At 40.6% G+C, this 22,079-nt stretch overlaps 1 protein-coding gene across 2 annotated transcripts; it reads right to left on the bottom strand.

Moving 5' to 3' along the window:
- Positions 1-771: 771 nt before the first annotated feature.
- LOC117517572 (NLR family CARD domain-containing protein 3-like) lies at positions 772-7,486 on the bottom strand. Of its 2 annotated transcripts, none has more exons than XM_034178651.1 (6): positions 7,276-7,486; positions 6,858-6,965; positions 5,120-5,197; positions 4,924-5,032; positions 4,585-4,834; positions 772-2,833 (listed from the first exon to the last, which is right to left on the bottom strand). In XM_034178651.1, the coding sequence occupies exons 1-6, from the start codon at positions 7,437-7,439 to the stop codon at positions 1,242-1,244; spliced, it is 2,301 nt and encodes a 766-aa protein (XP_034034542.1). In that variant the 5' UTR covers positions 7,440-7,486; the 3' UTR covers positions 772-1,241. The 2 variants fall into 2 exon arrangements, with proteins under 2 accessions (XP_034034542.1, XP_034034541.1); XM_034178650.1 differs by having other exon boundaries at positions 773-2,839; positions 4,591-4,834; positions 7,276-7,485.
- Positions 7,487-22,079: the final 14,593 nt, after the last annotated feature.

Here is a 22,079-nt window from a genome sequence, read left to right as displayed (position 1 = left end):
ATTTAGGGTCTGATCCTTTCTCTCTGCCCTTGACCAAAGTGGTGTCTCTACATATGGAGTTGGTCCCCGGGCGCCAGACTATGGCTGCCCACTGCTCCTAGTGGTTGGATTGTGTCTAACTGTAATTAGGATAGAATAAATACAGGGGACAAATTTCACTGTACGTACAATGACAATAAAGGCTATATTCTATTCTATCTCTGTAAATGTCCTTGAGTGGCACAGCCAGAGCCCAGACCTGAATTCGACTGAACATCTCTGGAGAGATCTGAAAATGGCTGTGCACCGACGCTCCCCATCCAACCTGATAGAGCTTGATAGGTGCTGCAAAGAAGAATGGGCAAAACTGCCCAACGATAGGTGGGCAAAACTGCCCAAAGATAGGTGCACCAAGCTTGTGGCATCATATTCAAGACCTGAGGCTGTAACTGCTGCCAAAGGTGCATCAACAAAGTATTTAGCAAAGGATGTGAATACTTATGAACATGTGATTTATTTATTTTTTATTTGCAAATAAAATCTGCAACCCCCCCCCCAAAAAAAGAAAACTTTTTCATGTTATCATTATGGGGTACTGCGAGTAGACTTTAGAGGAAAAAACTAATTTCATCCATTTCAGAATAGGGCTGTAACATAAAAACTGAAGTGCTGTGAATACTTATGTACATGTGATTCCTTAGTTTTTTTTATTTTTAATAAATTTGCAAAACAACAAAAAACCTTTTTCATGTTGTCATTATGGGGAGTTGCGAGTAGAATTTTGTTGGGAAAAATGTATTTACTCCATATTGGAATAAGGCTGTAACATAAAATGTAGGAAAAGTGAAGAGCTGTGAATACTTTACAGACGCACTGTAGTTTGACAACCACTCAGGCTGACTATCAGTCCATCTCCACCTTATAAAAGTAGGCCGTCTGTCGAATCACGAAGTGATAACTGAATGCAGCCTTGGCCTTTTGCAGGTGCAGAGGTCCACAACACTGAGGCATCTGTGTGGCGGATCATTTTCATGGATATGCCACATGTCCATGGCCTCACAGCTGACGTTCATGTAGTGCAGTTCATTTAAGTCTCCCTAAGCACAAAGTCAATGCAGCAGGACCTAAAGCTCCTCTGGACAGACCTGGTTCCAAATCCATCCAGTCATTGTCTTAGTGAACAGGAAAAACAACTGTCTTCAAATATGTTTCAGTTGATATCTCTGGTCCATTACAAAAACGGTCTTCAGTAATCGCCATTTTTAGGATCCAAGGTGTTGTGAGGCTCCCACACCCAGCTCAACCAGGCAGCACTTCAAGTTTCCAACCCTGCCTGGATACTTATTTTCTGTAATCTTCTTGCTGATGAGGGCGGCAGCATCATCAATGACAGATGGACACATCACAGAAGAGGTGCAGAATCGCTGGAGAAGCTGCTGGTTGGTCTTTAATGTCATTCCTAACAGGAAACGCAGAAAAATGTCCAGTTTGCCTTCATCATGCAGGCTTCTGTCCACAGCACTCTTGTACAAGTCCATCTCTTTGAACATTTTTAGCATCTTTGGCAGCTTCTTTTTCACTTTCTGCTCAAGAACATTTATGCTGTGGTTTCTAAAGGAGAGAAACGCATAAAGGGCAGCCAGGTATTCCTGCACGGTGGGGTGTATGAAGCTGTATGCTCGCTCATGTACCAAGACTAATGGTTTAATGTCAAACTGGGTGCACAGACCACTTTTAACCACTGCCTCCTCATCACTGACCCCAAACTCTTTCCAGTGGGACTCAGAAAACCTGAACTGACCTCGTTCTAGCATGACGAAGGCCATCTTTCCAAGTTTCATGAGGAACTCTCTCTCTTCCTCCAAGCTGCGGTTTGGAGCTCTGAGGCTGCGTAGATTCAGGAGCACAAGCAGGAGGTTTGTGTACATGTAGGTGATACTCCTGGGAAGTTCTGCTTGTGGCCCCTGTTCCTGAAATACTCTCTGAAAGACATCAGCCAACACTGAGCAAAACAAAGGTAGATGGCACATGATCTGGAGAGTTTTGGAAGAGTTGAGGTGGGCAATCACTCGAGCAGCCTGATTCAAGTCTTTAAACCTCTTCCTGAAGTAGTCCTCCTTTTCAGAGTCACGAAAACCGTGCAGTTCATGCTTATCACAAGGCATATCCCAAGGAACGCAGCGCTTTATTTGGGGCCGAGATGTCACCCAGAACATTCCACGGTACAGAAGTCTCTGTCTGAGGATGTTGACCACTATGACATTAAGGGAAGTGAGATCTGTGTGGTCGCCCAGAAGTTCTGTGTTTGAGAAGTCAAGCTCCCCAGTGTACTCATCCAGCCCATCAAAGACAAACATCATTTGGCACTCTTCACTTCTAAAGTCCTCATCTTTCAATTTTTTGGTTTCTGGGTAGAGTGACTGTATTATGCCCAACAAAGAGACATTGGAGCCCTCAAAGGCATTGAGTTCTCTGAATGTTAAGGGGAAAAGAAAAGACACGTGCTGATGGGATCGCTCTTCTATCCAGTCGAGGATTAACTTTCTCACTGCCATTGTTTTCCCTGATCCTGCTACCCCAAAGGTCAAAACAAGCTTATTAAGTGAACACTTTATACTTTCAGGGCTCAAGATGTCTTTACAGGACAGCTCCTTTCCCGCATTCCGGTTGGTATCCAGCTTTTCTATATGCATGACCTCATGCTCAATATTTGGACCGTTGTCACATTTAGACGTAATGTAGAGATCAGAGAATATGTCCTCAAAAGCCCTAGTCTCTCCTTGCATGGCCAAGTCCTCGTGCACAATGCTGTACTTCCTCCTGAGGATCATACTTAAATCATAACGTACTTCATCTGGGGAGAAAAAAAAAGTTATTCATTTTCAGAGGGAGAATGAAAACTATTTTATACTTCTCTGTCTAAACACAGAGGTTGTATATGAACTCCTACTTTCACACATTATTTTAAATTGCATCAAATAATCAACAAATACCGTATTTTTTGGACTATAAGTCGCACCAGCCACTTTATCCATTATAAAGAAAAATAAACCATAATAAATAAGTCGCACTGGACTATAAGTCGCATGGACATACAGGTATGTTAACTTATCATGAAAAGTTCAGATGATAATATTGTGACGGCTACCGTTTTCGGATGCATATTTCACTAGTCGTAACTTGTAATCTGCACAGTATGATTTTCTTTTTGGTGGCATTTTTTCAGGCCTTCTCCGTTGTCTTGTTAAGTTATCAGTAATGTTGAAATTTTTATTTTTCTATGGTAGTCAGAAGTCGCAGGAACTGTCACACAAGCCTTGAGTGCCTTCTCATGAGCTGCATTTTACCTACGGATATGTTTGTATTTTGCGGACCACATTGCGAGCCGAACCACAACCCGCACCATGGTTCTTTTCTAACATATTACTCGCTGTGGACCATAGTACACACCAGGTGTCAGCTGCCGATGTTCGTACAGCACCGACCTGCGCAGCTCATGACTTCCCCGTGGTGTCGACGCCAGCTCCTTCAAAGTGCAGACGCTAATCCTCCGCCGTCGCTCACCCAGTGCTCCCACGCAGCTCTCAGCGTCAAATTAAACACTCTGCTCACACTGATATCCAAGGGTTGAAGCTGTTTTGTTAGCTCTCCCGGAATAACAGCAAGCACCGTGTTCGTCTGCTTCACACGCTGTTTCACAATCATTGTCTGGGTGAGGTGAGGAATACGCGTCCAATGTTCTGTTCTGATTGGTTATCGCGACCACCGTGACCTATAGGGCAGCCACCATACTACAGTGCCCATGATGCATTGCATTTCCGTTTCCGGTGGCCATTTTAAAAATATAGAGTGACTCTCTCACGTAAAATTGTTTTATTACGGTAAATTAATTGAGAATCTACTGGTATATTTTTCATTTACAAGTCGCTCTGGAGTATAGGTTGCACCCCCGGCCAAAACGTAAAAAAGTGCGACTTATAGTCCGAAAAATATGGTATGCTTCATTATATAAATATTTCTAAAGTTACACTTGGCAGAACAAATGAAACTCAGGCGAAAAACACCCATGTGCTTTCTGGCAAACTGTTGATAAGATTATGTCTCCCTTTTTTTTTTTTTTTTTTAAAGTCTTTCTTTGCGCCACTCCTCCGTAAAGCTAATGAGCAACAGATCCAAGTGGCTCTATGCAGTCTCTCCAATCACAGCGACTGAAGCCTGTAATAATTCTTTCAGTGCTGCCTTGTGTGTCTTCATGCTCTCTCCATCATCTCCGTTTTACACGCTCACATTGTTTGTGAGGACAACACTAGACAGATATACCTCTTCTATTTACTAATGATAAATGACATTTGGTTTTGGATCCAGACTTATGAGAAGAAAATGCTGTAAAAGTGAAGATTTGGTGTGTGTTACTAGAGACTTTACATACTCATGTATATAATCCAATATTTTTGTTTTGGTTATTATATTGATTTCATTATTAGGTAATTTAAATAAAAATGTGTACATGAAACTGTACATTACATGTACAATATATATATATATATATATATATATACACATACATACACACATACACACACAAATATGCAAGAAAATACTTACTAATGATGCACAATCTCTGCAGATACTGAACCACATTCTTCAGTTCAAGTTCCTCAAGAATGGCCTTAGTGATCTGTAATGACTCCTGCAGGCTGTAACACTCCAACAAGTGGTCCACAAGGTGCACTTTGTCCACTGTGCCCACACTGTGGGGGTTAGTGTTAAATGACTGCGGATAATGTTTCCACAAGATCTGCCTGAATTTCCCAACAATCCCCTCTGACAACTTGTCCAACACCATCATAATAGTCTGGTTGAAAAGGGAAGAATAAAATTAAGCTCCATGTTTGAGAGTTTATTCTTTTTACAATTTCTTAAATTGCTAAAACACAAACCAACCTTGAATGTGGATTTCACTGTGAGAGAGGGGTGGCTAAACTCATCTGGATTTTGGATCAAATTGGGCGTTTTACTCATCTCAAAGGTGATGTTCTCTTTGCTTCGATCCCTGGCAATATCACAGTAAAGTTAAGACATGGAAACTGAGTCACACATACCGACCTGTACAGATTTCATAACATGGGTGTATTTTTACTTGCGTGTTCTTCTTTCACAGTCATCGCTATCTAGGGAGTAGCAGCTGGAGAAGGAATCTGCTTTGTCCATCTGGACCCTATAAGCAGACAACAGGACTTTGCATTATATTTAGCCATTACAGTTTACTGAACACAATGAAAGTGACAACATGAAGAGCACAGCTTCGTCCCAGATTTAGTGTGATTTGTGTCTTTGTTGAGTTTTTGGCAAGCCGATGAACAGATTTTTTTTTTTTTTTTTTTACAAAACTTGAGAACATTTTGTTATTATGAGCAAGTCAGGTCTGTGAACACATACTGGTGCTGTGCACCACACACAGGATGACCTTTTGCAGTCAACCACACATCACACTGAGGAACCTACATGTTGGATAAAATCTTGGACCTTCATTCTCCTGAAAATATCAACACCACTAAATACCTCTGTCCAGTGACCTCATAACTCCATTAGCCTAACCCAGGTGTCTCTCAATCTCAAAGATCGAGGACCTTGAGACATGACGGTCACTGCTGAGATAAGTGAATGCCTCTACAAGTTTGACACTTTCATCACATACGGAAACACTTTCAATGGCCATGACCAGGAAGTCACTGAAAGTAAGAGTCCCAAACCCAGACATTCTAATTCTTCACTCACCTTCTCAAATGGTACAATCAGGGAACTGCAAAGATCACAGTATCGTCCACAAAGTCAAGGTCATTAAACTTTTCCTCACCAACAAAAGCACCTACGTCACTGGTTTTCACAACACCCCAGTCCATTATGAGAAAAGGCATTTTAATAAAACAGCTTTCTGGGACACTTAGTGGCATGTTTAGGCCTTTCCTGAAGTAGATTCCATTAACATTTAGGACGTCTTGATAAATGTGGTGAGTTAAGAAAGTGTATTTTTTTTTTTACTTTTAATTAAATGAAATTTGCTGTTTGTGCTTACTCATGAACATGTACCATTGTATTTTGAGACAACTCTGTGAAGAGGGAAACTTTTTGTTTTTTTTCCCCGAAAACAAATGTATTTAGCGTGGCCTGGAACGGATGAAATTCCACTGTTAGGTGGATCTAAATGCAGGGACTACACTTGAATAATTTAAAAAGAACTTCCAAATATTTTGAGAAGTGACATTTTGAGCCTTGGTGAAGATAAATACTGTAATAAGTGTCTTTGCTGCTTATGTATTTTGCATATTAATAAAGTCAGTAGTATCACTTACTAATGAGATGGTTAGCTAAACAGAAAAAAATCTTAAAAAATTGCAAGCTATTTATGAAGCATAATGCATAGCATTAGTGTTTCTTACATGTAATGATTTGCTTCATCTTGTTTAACTGTCTGGGGTCTAGAGACATAATAGACATTGATGGGGACGCACAGGTGAGTTCATGGACTGTTGAGGGTTAAAATAATTCCAAATTAGATTTCCTGAGTTTGAAACTATTGGTCATATAAGAAAAGCAAACTAAAAACAGCAGTTTCAACACATTTGTCACTTTACAGATGAATTTATTTACAATAAATCAAAAAAAGATACACTGATAACAGAAACAATTAATTTGTTGCAGTTCTCTTTCTTCATATACTTTTGTTTGGTAAATGGATTGCATTTATATAGCACTTTTCCATCTTAATCAGAAGCTCCAAGCACTTTACAATAATGCCTCACATTCACCCGTTCACACAGACACACACCGATATCAGGGTGCTGGCAGATTTCACTGAAACCTGTTTTCTTTTTTACCTTGTACAAGTTCCATCTTTATCTTCCATTTCATCAGAGGAGCCATAATCATCACTTCTCATTGAACTGTAGCTCTGGGATGGAGACAAAGCCTGTTCCATCCACTGCCTAAAAACATTAGCACAGTGATAATGTACTAATTATGGAGTAATCACATTAGCTGTACTTTTATGTTATTAATGTTCAGACTGAAGAAAATTGGTGAATAAAGAACAATAATTAACCAGCATCTAAAAAAAAAAACCAAAACAAAACAAAAAACTCAAAACAACCACTTCCATTCCCAGAACAGTTTTGTTTGTAGTCTTAAATTTCTACTTAAAGCCTGTCAGGAAACTATGGAAATTAAATGTGTTACAACCCAACACTGTGACAGAGATTGATAAAAACTCATGAGTAATATAAATATTTTTTATACCAGTCACTACTATCCCATCCCAGGTCCAGAGAAGCTCTTCTTTCTGGAATGTAGTAGAGGTCATCAACCTCAGCAGACGCAGTCCGTCCGCCAGCAGATCCTGCATCCCCGATGTCGCTGCCAGCTGGTGATGCAGCCATGGCCTCTATTTCAGTGCGATCCATTATTTCACAGGAAATGTCACCTAATTACAAAAATGATGAGAAATCTCAAATATCTGTTTATTTTAATCTGTGCCTGGTTGTTCAGAAGCTAAGTCTACACGACCAGCATATCATGACTGAAGCTAAGTCTACACGACCAGCATATCATGATTGTTTCAACTCTACTGTGGTGTACCGGAAAAAAAACAACAGCACAAAAACTGTATCACTGTCCAACTACTTATGAACCTTAACAAATTTACCAAATTGGAAACATTCTTGTAGCTATTTCTTGACTCATCTCAAGAAAACTAGCTGTAAATGTATTATATTAAAAGCATATCTGCAACTGCATATCTGAACTGATTTTGCTGAACTGACTTTCTGCTGCCGGGCCTGTTTTCAACAGTCTTTCTAAAGTATTTGTTTCTCAGAATTCTTAAGAGGAAACTCTATAGTTGTCAAATGAGATAATTATTGAGAGGTGATAAAATCTGGATTTTCTTCTTACTGAGGTTTGCTTGGGTAGGGTCTGTATGAACAGAGCAGGTGGTTCTGTGGGATAGTAGTTGGACTACTAATATACTAGAGTTCAATTCCGCATGTGTGCCTCAGGCTACCAGTCTGCATCCTTGGAAAAGACATTTCACCTCAACTGTCTTGGCACTGTATCCTACAGAGGCTCTGACACCCATTTGCGCTGGTGCTTATATCCCGATTCCATAGCGTGAAGCGGATGAGAGTCTCCGACTCACCAGTCGGACTCAGGTTACTTCCCCTGCCAAGGCTGGCTTCCATTACAGCTTGGTTTATATATATATTTATTTGAAATGGGACAATGCATATTAATGAACATTGTTACATGTAAATATGCCGGATTATAGCAGGATGCTAATTTCCAGCCGTAGTCCCAGTAACATAGAAACAGACTGACCACACAACATACCAAAATAAATTAATCATGACAGAAAAACAATGAAAACAGAATATGCATACCAATATTTACAATTCAAAGTAGTAATAATTGATAGTTAATAAGCAGCCGACAGGTGGAGGAACCAAAAGAATTTTATGATGGGTGTTGAGGTGCAAAAGTACTGTATTAAAGTGACAAGTGCTACGTGCAAAGTGCTTCAGTGCCTGGTTGTAATTGCACATTACAGTACTAGGTTGTATTGCACATTGCCCAATACACTTATTTGCACATGCACAAGTGTAAATATTGCACAGGGTGTCATACACAAGTTTATTGTGTAAAGACTACTAAACTGTTTAATAAAATAAAATACACAAGGGCATCGTGTACATATAACTGAAAAAGAAACTCAAATGGTGCCTCCACAGTTGAAATGTTTTATAGGCTACAGATGGTTGCATGTCTGATTTGCCAGTAACCAAGTTTTCAATTGTCCTTTGAAAGTACTGAAAGTGGTGCTCTCTCTGATTGTGACTGGGAGGTTGTTCCAAGCTTGCCCACCTTTTATGGATAACACGTTCTGACCAAAGGTGGTCCTTGTATGAGTAACCTCACAGTCACCTCGTGTGTCAGATCTTGTACCATACCCTGTGAATCTTTTTATGTGCATGAATTCTTTAACAGGTGTTGGTGCTGGTCCATGGTGGACTGAGACAACATAGATGAAGTGTCTTGTCCAAGTTCACACAGGTAGCATGAGCGGGATCTGAATCCTTGCCTACAACCCCAATTCCAGTGAAGTTGCGATGTTGGGTGAAATGTAAATAAAAACAGAATACAATGATTTGCAAATCCTCTTCAACCAATATTCAATTGAATACACCACAAAGACAAGATATTTAATGTTCAAACTGACAGACTTTTTTGTTTTGTGCAAATATTTGCTCATTTTGAAAGGGATGCCTGCAACACATTTCAAAAAAGCTGGGACAGGGGCAACAAAAGACTGGGAAAGTTGATGAATGCTCAAAGAACACCTGTTTGGAACATTCCACAGGTAAACAGGTTAATTGGAAACAGGTGAGTGTCATGTTTGGGTATAAAAGGAGCATCCCCCAAAAGGCTCAGATGTTCACAAGCAAAGATGGGGCGAGGATCACCACTTTGTGAACAATCAATCAATTTTATTTATATAACGCCAAATCACAACAAACAGTTGCCCCAAGGCACTTTATATTGTAAGGCAAGGCCATACAATAATTACGTAAAAACCCCAACGGTCAAAACGACCCCCTGTGAACAATGGTATGAAAAAAAATATTCCAACAGTTTAAGAACAATGTCTCTCAATGTTCAATTGCAAGGAACTTAGGGATACCTTCATCAACAGTCCATAATATAATCAGAAGATTCAGAGAATCTGAAGAACTTTCTACACGTAAGCAGCAAGGCCAAAAACCAACACTGGATGCCTGTGACCTTCGATCCCTCAGGTGGCACTGCATTACAGTTTTTCTTCATTGGTTTGGCTCATTTCTTGAAACTGAGATGACATTCTCAAAATGACATGGACAAATCCCCAAACTAACTTGCGGTTTCTCAGAACAGAATGGCATTTCTCATTGCTTTCATCACATTTCAAATGCCTTGTACATGTTCCAAGCACTTAGTACATCTTTGCAAATGGTTATGTACAAGTGGCCTACATTTAACACAATCAGCCTACATTTTCCAAAAAAGTGCATCTTGCTGATCTATCCTAATTGGTTGGTTCTCAGTGTAATGGTTGTTCTCTCCAAAACGTCAGCACAATTTCATCGTATAAGTCATCATCTGCAGAATAGTCTGCTCAATTGTCAAAATTAGTTAAGAAATTGGAATACAATACAGCACACATATTTTGGAACATTTCATACATTCATGACAATCAGGTGAGTAGGTAACAGGTGAAAGCAGGTTTTGATGAGGAGGAGTGTCCCACATTACAGGTGACCAATCAATCAGTTTGTTGAGTTACCTGACAGGTGTTGTCTATGTTTATGAATGCTGGCATTGCTGTATATATACAGCTTTGCCTGGTGCTAGTACTTTTTCCAATGTCAACATGGACAGACCGCAAGTACAAGGCCAACCTCCACCTGGAGGAAGGGGAAGAGGAAGAGAAGGAGAAGGAAGAGGAAGAGGAGGAGGAGGAGGATTGAGGGTGCGTGGTGGTAGAGGAGCCGGAAGAAGAGGACTGGGGTTGCGCGGTGGTGGAATAGGAGGAAGAGGAGTTCGCAGACATCATCCTGTCCCGGATGAAATTCGGGCCACCATTATTGACCATGTAGTCAACCATCACCTCACAATGGCAGAGGCAGGGCGCCGAGTGCAGCCTAATGTGCCACGCTCCACAGTCTCCTCCATCATACAAACCTTTTGCCGGGAAAACAGGTATGCACTCAGGCAATGACGGAACTACAGAATTCTCTAAGAAAGCCTTACTGTACTGTTACCGTGTTTGATTCAGTGTGTGTGTGTGTGTGGGCCCATAGGCTACTGCAAAATCTCACCTCAATGTCACAGTATGATACAGCACACTATTGTAGCATCCCTTACCAAAAAGTAGTATATGCAAGTATGTTTCAAGTATACTTCTAGTTTACTTTTTATATACTTATAAGTACTATTTTTTGGTAAGGGATGACAAACAAAATATGGTTGTACTGTAAATTAGACAAAATACAGCGTTGCAGTTTACAGTAGTATTGCAGTGCATTTGTAAGTACAGTAGCCTACAAAAGCTATAGAATGATAGCAGAATGAAGCAGTACGCAATACAGTCATTACAGTGATTGACAATATGTAACAAAGACATAAGACAAACACTACAGATAGTCATGTTGTCTGTGTCTATGAGCAGGATTGGGCGACAGCGTCATATAGGTGGGAGAAGACGACTGCTCACCGATTGCCAAGAAGGAGAGATCTGCAACATGGTCATTGCAAATAATGCAATCACACTGACACAGAGCCGTGACACAATCCTCCAAAACAACACAGTCTTCCAAAACATCAACTCCATCAGCATATCCACAATAGACCGGGTACTGAAGAAAAACCTCATGACCATGAAGCAGATCTACAGAGTACCATTCGAACGGAACACAGACAGAGTGAAAGAGCTGCGGTACCAGTATGTGCAGGTAAGCCAATTATTCATGGTCTATCAGTTTGTATAGCCTACACTATGCAGAGGTTCCAATTTCTGAGGGTTACCAGTATCCTCTTTACCTTTGGAATCCAGCTTTACAATACAGTATCTGACCACAGCATTTCGCCAAAGAACTGTAACAGAACACTGTCATCATTATGTCTCCCTTCTATTTGTGTCAGAAAACTACCTGCAGAACCTCTGCATATGCCTGCACTCTAGGTTTGGAACTACAGTGGGTTATACTGACTTTGTGAAGAGTATTACTGCTGTGACCGTGTGACCCATCTATATGACTGATATGGTTTATTTTTCTCTTTTGTAGAGAATCCTGGCACTAGAGGGGAATGAAACCCCCCATATCCTAGTATTTGTTGATGAGGCAGGGTTCAACCTGACCAAGGGCCGCAGGCGTGGCCGAAACATCATTTGCCAGCGGGCCACAGTGGATGTCCCTGGCCAGCGGGGGGGAAATATTACCATGTGTGCGGCTATATCTGAAAATGGTGTGGCCCATACAACACTGAGAAACTCCTCCATTTCCTGGACCGTTTGTATCTGGATTTAGTTCCAGAAAATGAGAGGGGTCTCGAAGGGCCCCACCTACCCCAGTTTGTCGTTGTGTGGGACAATGTCAGCTTTCACCGTGGCCCACGCATCAGGGCATGGTTCGACATGCATCCAGGGATGCATAATGTCCCACTACCTCCATATTCTCCATTCCTTAATCCTTTTGAGGAATTTTTCTCCGCTTGGAGATGGAGAGTGTATGAACATCATGCTCAGAACCAGAGGTCCCTCCTCAATGCGATGGATGCTGCCTGTGATGATATAACAGGCGATCAGTGTAGAGGATGGCTCAGGCATTCACAGCGCTTCTTCCCACGGTGCATTGCTAGAGAACACATCAGATGCAATGTTGATGAGAATTTATGGCCATACAGACTGCAGCGGATGGATGGCCAGGAAGATGAGGAGGGTGACCAGGAGAGAGAGGGGAGTGACACAGAGGAGTCAGAATGTTACTGTATTTCATTTGTGATGCTTGACTGTTTTTTTACATACTTTAATGTATTTTGTTTTGTTTTTGCAGGTTTTTGTATTTTGTATACATAGTATATTGTATACATTTTCCTTTGTATTTTTTTCTTTCCTACCTACAGTAATGTGTAGAAATTTACTTGTGAATAAAAATAGTTACAATTTCCTCAGCAGAATGAGTGCAGTGTGTGTGGTGTGAAAATTGTATTCCTTTAGCTAGACCTCTGCCATAAAGACAAAACATCTAAGCATTTTGACTTGCAGTACTTACACAATGCCAAAGGGACAATGCATTTTGGGGGGCACTGATGATTTGTGTGTTTTTGGAGCGATATGAGCATGTGATGAGGATCCATGTAGTTGTGCTGCACTGTCCAGTTTATTTTGACAGGAGGACGACATGAATGAAAATGTGCCAAAGCAACTGAGAAGGATCTATGCCATTTTTATGATACTGACTATTTATATGGGAGAGGGACTTCATTTTGAAGCAAGAATGAACATTTGGGAGACATATGACATTTTGCTGGTTATCTGAAGTGCTGCGAAGAACTGTAAGTCTGTTTAGCCAATTTACCTTATAGTTATAGGAATGTCATCTCAGTTTCAAGAAATGAGCCAAACCAATGGAGAAAAACTGTAAAAACCGACATCATTGTGTAAAGGATCTTACCGCATGGGCTCAGGAGCACTTCAAAAAACCAGTCAGTTAACACAGTTCGTCGCTACATCTACAAGTGCAAGTTAAGTCTACCATGCAAAGCGAAAGCCATACATCAACAACATCCAGAAACGCGGCTGCCTTCTCTGGGCCTGAGCTCATTTGAAATGGACAGACGCAAAGTGGAAAAGTGTGCTGTGGTCTGATGAGTCCACATTTCAAATTGTTTTTGGAAATCATGGACATCGTGTCCTCCAGACAAAAGAGGAAAAAGACCATCCAGTTTGTTACCAGCGCAAAGTTCAAAAGCCAGCATCTGTGATGGTATGGGGGTGTGTTATTGCCCATGGCATGGGCAACTTACACATCTGTGATGGCAACATCAATGCTGAAAGGTACATCCAGGTTTTGGAGCAATGCTGCCATCCAAGCATCGCCTTTTTCAGGGACGTTCCAGCTTATTTCAGCAAGACAATGCCAAGCCACAATCTGCACCCGTTACCATAGCGTGGCTTCGTAGTAAAAGAGTGTGGGTACTAGACTGGCCTGCCTGCAGTCCAGACCTGTCGCCCATTGAAAATGTGTGGCGCAATATGAAGCGCAAAATACAACAATGGAGACCCCGGACTGTTGAACAACTGAAGTCTTCCATCAAGCAAGAATGGGAAAGAATTCCACCTACAAAGCTTCAACAATTAGTGTCCTCAATTCCCAAATGCTACAGTGTTGCTAGAAGGAAAGGTGATGTAACACAGTGGTAAACATACCACTGTCCCAGCTTTTTTGAAACATGTCCATTTCAAAATGAGCAAACAAAAACAATAAAGTTTATCAGTTTGAACATTAAATATCTTGCCTTCATGGTGTATTCAATTGAATATAGGTTGAAGAGGATTTGTAAATCATTGTATTCTGTTTTATTTACATTTTCCACAACGTCTCAAACTTCATTGGAATTGGGGTTGTACTTATTGGCAGGCCGGAAATCTCATGGACTGACATCCCATACAGGTGTGAGTCATAGACTTTCATCTGCTTCAAACTACAGTATCAGCAATGTGTAATGTAGAAGTACTGTCCCAATGGGCCTCAGAGCCTCAAAAGGACTTCCTACTAGAATCTGGATAATTGGCCCTCTGGTTCCAGAGCTTAATCTGATACTACTGAAATAAAATTTGACAGTACCTGTTTGGCTCTGACCTCTCAAGTCCACAGTTAGCTCTCAATGTATATTACTACATAATTGATATAACTTGTCAATTGTCAAATGTCAATTAATATACCCTTTTTGTAAAGTGTTACCACATTACCTTACCAAATTAACCTATTGCAAAAAGCAAAATCATATTCATGCAAACTGACATTTGCTGGTAACATAATCATGATTGAACTTCAGTGACTTTTTGCCAATCCTTTAATTACTTGCATGGCAAAAATAAAACAAACACCTGAAAGAGTCATTTGGATGAGTGGGGAAACATCTTGAAGACCAAAAACGTCCAGCTACTACCTGCTTAACTAAAAACATTCGTCAAGAAATTGCAGAGAAGTAGCACATTTTGCTCAACACTTTGATATGTTTATTATATTAACATTTTAGTATGATAGAACGATAGTTTTTTTTTTTTTATTAATCTCCAACGACAAATTACATGTTATTTACATCTCGTCGCCTTCAGTCGTTCCCGAATGGTACATTTAGGAATTATTAGCAACAAAACAGACCCACAAGCGACCTTTCCACGAAACGTCAATTTCAGATTACCACAAACTGTAAAATAAAAGGCAAAAATGGAACACTTTCACACTGTTTAACGAATATTAGCCTACCTTATCCCACCTCAGCTTCGCTTCCGCTCATGACTATCACAACACAACAGATCCGCCACTGCCACCTACTGGTCTGGAGGTTTTTTTTTTAAAGGCAAAACCTATAACCATTTTTCTGTGATTTCGTTCTGTTTTATTTAAAAAAAAAATGTACACATTCAGTTTTTTTGTCATTACATTTTCATGTAAATAGTTCAAAGTCATGTATTTTTTGTGCAATAAATAGCAACAAGCATGCAAGAATCAAGTAAGCCAACCATTCACCATTAGCCCCTCAGTGGCTGAATAAATACTAATGGAGATGTCCCAGATTAAAAATGCTTGTGTGTGTGTCTGTCCCTCAGGTGCTGGATCTCAGTAATTGCTCAGTGGATTTTCTTCATACTGGATATCATATCATATCTCTGCTCCCCTCCACAGCATGTCTTTTTCCTGGTTCTCTCCCTCAGCCCCAACCAGTCCCAGCAGAAGACTGCCCCTCCCTGAGCCTGGTTCTGCTGGAGGTTTCTTCCTGTTAAAAGGGAGTTTTTCCTTCCCACTGTAGCCAAGTGCTTGCTCACAGGGGGTCGTTTTGACCGTTGGGGTTTTACATAATTATTGTATGGCCTTGCCTTACAATATAAAGCGCCTTGGGGCAACTGTTTGTTGTGATTTGGCGCTATATAAAAAAAATTGATTGATTGATTGATTGATTAGTTATAATCCCTGGCCTGATAATGTAATTTCCATATTTGAATACAGGACCACACTTTGCAATTGTTATGAACGTAACACTCACTCATCTTCAACCGTTTACTCCAATTAAGGGTTGCGGAGGAGCTGGAGCCTATCCCAGCAGTCACAGAGCGTGATGCGGGGTACACCCTGGGCAGGACGCCAGTCTGTCGCAGATGAACATAACTGAATTTGTTTTTCAGATAACAACCCAACAACCATTCAGTGAACTTCTTTTCTATTTGACATGATGTCTCTATGTCTCTGCCATAATACAGTGCATCAGGGAACTATTCACAGCGCTTCACCTTTTCTACATTCTGTTATGTTACAACCTTATTCCAAAATTGAGTACCGTTAAATTCATTTTTCCCTCAAAATTCTATTCATAACACCCCATAATGACAACATGAAAAAGTTTTTTTTTATTATTTTTGCAAATTTATTAAAAATAAAAACTAAGAAATCACATGACCATTCACAGCCTTTGTTAAATCCTTTGTTGAGGCACTTTTGCAGCAATTACAGCTTCAAGTCTTCTTGAATATGATGCCCCAAGCTTGATGCACCTATCTTTGGGCAGTTTTGTCCATTCCTCACTGCAGCATCTCTCAAGCTCCATCAGATTGGATGGGGAGCGTTGATGCACAGTCATTTTCAGATCTCTCCAGAGATTTTCAATCAGATTCAGGTCTGGGCTCTGGCTGGGCCACTCGAGGACATTCACAGAGTTGTCCTGAAACCACTCCTTTGATATCTTGGCTGTGTGTTTAGGGTCATTATCCTGCTGAAAGTTGAACTGTTGCCCCAGTCTGAGGTCAAGAGCGCTCTGGAGCAGGTTTTCATCTAGGATGTTTCTGTACATTGCTGAATTAGTCTTTCCCTCAAACCTGACGAGTCTCCCACGTTCCTGCTGCTAAAAAACATCCCCACATCATGATGCTGTCACCACCATACTTCACTGTAGGGATGGTGCCTGATTTCCTCCAAACATGACGCCTGGCATTCACACCAAAGAGTTCAATCTTTGGCTCCTCAGACCAGAGAATTTTGTTTCTCGTGTTCTGAGAGTCCTTAAGGTGTCTTTTGGCAAACTCCAGGTAAGCTGCCATGTGCCTTTTACTAAGGACTGGCTTCCGTCTGGTCACTCTACCATGGATTGCTGCAGAGGTGGTTGTCCTTCTGGAAGGTTCTCCTCTCTCCACATTGGAATGCTGGACCTCTAACAGAGTGGCCATCGGGTTATTGGTCACCTCCTTGACTAAGGTCCTTCTCCCCTGATCAGTCAGTGTAGATGGGCGGCCAGTTCTAGGTAGAGTCCTGATGGATTCAATGATGATGATGGATTTACGGATGATGAAGATCACTACGCTCACTGGGTCCTTCAAAGCAGCAGAAATGTTTCTATACCCTTCCCCAGATTTGTGTCTTGAGACACAAATTTTGAGCTTAGTGGCAAATGCTGTGAATACGTATGTACATGTGAGTACTTAGGTTGTGTTTTTATTTTTAATAAATTTGCAAAAATCTCAAAAAAGATTTTTCACATTGTCATTATGGGATATTGTGTGTAGAATTTTGAGGGGAAAAATGAATTTCACCCATTTTGGAATACAAAATCTGGGAAAAGCGAAGCGCTGTGAATACTTTCTAGCACCGAGGAAGAAGAGGAGATGACTGTGAGCTTACATAAATGTGAAACATTTTGAACTCACAGTAGGGGTCCATTCACAAACACCGGTGGGGTTTGATGTGCTAAATTTGTGTTTATGTACCTTTTATAGTGACCTTTTAAGATGGTTACAGCTTTGCATATAGAAGTTCTCGTGATGCACAATTTTGGCCCAAAACGGCTCATGTAGACTTCTGTCACATACATAAGTGTATTATGACATAAAGGTTCCCATCAGGACTTCTGCTTGTTCTGTGAGACACACCCACTACTCTTTAGGAGGGGGCGTGGCCAGCAGCAGCTTCTTTCCATTTAACCCTCAAGCAACCAAGCTATTTTAGCAATTAATATGACGGAGTGGGGTTATTTATGACCCCACTGGCTTTACATTGGAATACTTCTATATGAATGATTGTTTTAGGGTTTTTCATATTTATTTCACTCCCTAATATATTTGTCATCCTTTTCATCATCACTTTAGGCATCAAGAATCAGTCTCAATGCTTGTGCAGCTGTAAATCTTGCTATTCTAGGTCTGCTGGCCGTGCTTCCTTACAAAACAGAAAATATAATGATTAGAGTTGGCAAATTACAATACCATCTGAAGCTATAATGTCAAAAATAGATCTTCCCAGGGTCATAAGTGACCCCACACAAGTTTAGATTATACTTGTCACACGGATTGGCCGATCCTTGCAAAATTCCATGAACAAATGTAGGACAAACAGATGAACAAATTCATGGTAGGAAACTTTTTTCTGATTAAAATTAGAGAAACTGTGCACAAAAATATATGCCCGGGGTCATAAATGACCCCACTCGGTGACTTGAGGGTTAAACTAAAAGGAACGTAATCAGGTCATTTCTTTCATAAGAAACATTGTTTTGTTTTATTATTGTGTTATTGTTTGTTTGTTTGTTTGTTGTGGTTGTTTTAAGGTGTACCACCTCAGAGTTTATGTGGCATTTTGGCTCCAAATTTTAATACATGTAAAAACAGCTGGAGCCTCATGTACAAAGACTCGCGTGGATTTTCTACTGAAACATGGCATACGCCAAAACCCAGAAACTGTTGTACACACAAAAAAATTCAGATGTATCAAAGTGTGCCTACACATGGATCCAAGCACACTGATGTTAAAGAGAATGAGGTGCAGCTGACAGTGTGTGACATCACAACTATACACACACATTTATGACAGTTGGGGGCTTGTTAAGAAGCTCAAGTTTCACCATGAAGAAACAACAAAAAAAAAAAAAACATAAAATATTTGAATGTGCACATGCCCAAATTTGCCTATGCTGGTTTCATTCAGAACAATTATGCAAATAAACATTGCGCACATGCCAGACAAGGGCAGGAAATGCAGGGTGACAGGGTGATGGGCAAGTCTGGGGGAGTTATGGTAAGGGTTAGGGGAAGGGAGACAGTTCCGTTATGGTTATGAGAAGGGGTTAGGGTTAGAAATAGTAAAATAAATGCATAAAAGCATAAAAAAAGCATGAGGCTGGGGTGCCCCAACCATGCTGTTAGTCAGGATGAATGAGTCATGTGTTGACCCAAGTCACCTAGCCATGATGTTAGTTACATGCATTTGCGCATCACATATGATTTGAACATTGATGGAATGAAAATGTTTCCTATTAACAAAAACAAATTCATGTGATGGCGCCTTTATAGCAATATGTGTGCAGCACAATGTAAATAGCTCCGATTATATTAGGGAAACTGGCTCTCACTGCAAATTGTGCTTAAATGTTGGTAGGTGATGTACCTAGATGACATTGGGATGATTGCATTCCACACAGCTGGCATGGCTTGGCTCAAGGATGACTGGCACACTCCTGACTGATCAGCCAGCTCCCGCTGGAATGCCACTATTTCCAGGAAGCCCAGCGTGGTCAGTACCTGTGTGGGCACAGACAACCCCTGACTCCTCACTGTATTGCATTCTGGGCTGGCTGCAGTTCTGCGCGTAACTCCAGTAACAGTGGTCTTGGCACACGAAATTGGTGTTATGAGCCATTTATCGTCATTTGCAAATAAATCCTCGTGTTCCAAGAATACACGCTCACATCAGATTCCGCCATTTGCAAGGTCCTTTAACAACGCTAACGCAGCATTAATGGCATTTTCTTCATTACTCTGCGCGTGTTTTTATATCCACCCATATAATTGTAAACACGTGGGTGGTTAGTTGCTCATCAGTGTGTCTGTGATGTGCACATCACTCTGATGACTTCTTGTTTTGACTTAATTAACAGTATCCTACCATCACCTTTACACGTCGGCAGTGGACCAATAGCTGTAAAAACGTGTGTACACCAGCCAGGATTTTTGCGTGACGCACCGGACATTCCCACAGTCATTTCACTTTAGATACATCTGAACATTAGCATGGAGATGGGCGTACGCCAAGTTAATGTTCGTAAGCACGCTTTGTACATGAGGCCCCTGGTGACCTAAATAAGTTTGCTGAAAGGGTATATAATATGAACCCTTTAAAAACCAAACAATACAACACCTTAGTTTATAAATCATCAGTATCAGATAAGACAGGAGAAATTCACAAGTTACGTCAGTTCTTAAAAAACACACAAGATTGGTGCGAGTAGAGGAAAATGTGCATCAAACAGCATGTGCAAGGATAAGCAATAATAATAATACTTGTAACAATACAATAAAATAAGAAAATGAGGTAGAAATAGAATATATATATATATATATATATATATATATATATATATATCAATCAATCAATCAACTTTTTTTTTATATAGCGCCAAATCACAACAAACAGTTGCCCCAAGGCGCTATATATATATATATATATACACACACACACACACACACACACACAGACAAGTATTTGAACACTCTGCGGTTTTGCAAGTTCTCCCACTTAGAAATTAGATTAGATTAGATTAGATAAGCCTTTATTCATCCCTCAATGGGGAAATTTCAGATTTCCACTCTCACATTCCACATACAAACAGCAATTGATCTATAATTATTACTTGTTTAAATCATGGAGGGTCTGAAATTTTCATCTTAGGTGCATGTCCATTGTGAGAGACATAATCTAAAAACAAAAATCCAGAAATCACAATGTATGATTTTTTTAAAGAATTTATTTGTATGTTACTGCTGCAAATAAGTATTTGAACACCTGTGAAAATCAATGTTAATATATTTGGTACAGTAGCCTTTGTTTGCAATTACAGAGGTCAAACGTTTCCTGTAGTTTTTCACCAGGTTTGCACACACTGCAGCAGGGATTTTGGTCCACTCCTCCATACAGATCTTCTTCAAATCTTTCAGGTTTGGAGTTTCAGCTCCCTCCAAAGATTTTCTATTGAGTTCAGGTCTGGAGACTGGCCAGGCCACTCCAGGACCTTGAAATGCTTCTTACGGAGCCCCTCCTTAGTTGCCCTGGCTGTGTGTTTGGGGTCATTGTCATGCTGGAAGACCCAGCCATGACTCATCTTCAATGCTCTTACTGAGGGAAGGAGGTTGTTTGCCAGAATCTCACAATACATGACCTCATCCATCCTCCCTTCAATATGGTGCAGTCGTCCTGTCCCCTTTGCAGAAGAACACCTCCAGAGTATGATGTTTCCACCCCCATGATTCACAGTTGTGATGGTTTTCTTGGGGTTGTTCTCATCCTCTAAACATGGTAAGTGGAGTTGATTCCAAAAAGCTCTATTCTGGTCTCATCTGACCACATGACCTTCTCACATGCCTCCTCTGGATCATCCAGATGGTCACTGGTGAACTTCAAACAGGCCTGGACATGTGCTGGCTTGAGCAGGGGGACCTTGCTGCCCTGCAGGATTTTAAGCAATGACAGCATCATGTGTTACTAATATAATCTTTGTGACTGTGGTCCCAGCTCTCTTCAGGTCATTGACCAGGTCCTCCTGTGTAGTTCTGAGCTTTCTCAGAATCATCCTTACCCCACAAAGTGAGATCTTGCATGGAATCTCAGACCGAGGGAGATTGACAGTCATCTTGTGTTTCTTCCACTTTCTAATAAATAATCATAACAGTTGTTGTCTTCTACCAAGCTGCTTGCCTGTTGTCCTGTAGTCCATCCCAGCCTTGTGCAGGTCTACAGTTTTGTCCCTGGTGTCCTTAGACAGCTCTTTGGTCTTGCCTATGGTGGACAGGTTGGAGTGTGATTGATTGTGTGAACATGTGTCTTTTATACAGGTAACAAGTTCAAACAGGTGCAATTAATACAGGTAAAGAGTGCAGAATAAGAGGGCTTCTTAAAGAAAAATTAACAGGTCTGTGAGAGCCAGAATTCTGGCTGGTTGGTAGGGGTTCAAATACTTATTTGCAGCAGTAATATACAAATAAATTATTAAAAAAATCATACATTGTGATTTCCGGATTTTTTTTTTTTTTAGATTACGTCTCTCACAGTGGACATAAAAATCTATTTAACTGTAGCTATGAGGTTTTTTATTTTAAATATCTGTATGACTGTGATGAAGGATTTGTGTGGAAGAGCGTTTTGTTCTGAATAGTTAAACACCTACAATGAAATAATTACAAAAATATGATTTACTAGCAGAGCGAGCTGAGCTGCTTGTGACCCTGACCTGGATAAGCACCTGAAAATAAA

The sequence above is a fragment of the Thalassophryne amazonica genome, chromosome 9 (assembly GCF_902500255.1).
Source record: "Thalassophryne amazonica chromosome 9, fThaAma1.1, whole genome shotgun sequence".
Taxonomy (NCBI): Eukaryota; Metazoa; Chordata; class Actinopteri; order Batrachoidiformes; family Batrachoididae; genus Thalassophryne; species Thalassophryne amazonica.
Note: the sequence above shows the minus strand (reverse complement) of the source record. Positions and strands in the feature narration are given on the sequence as shown.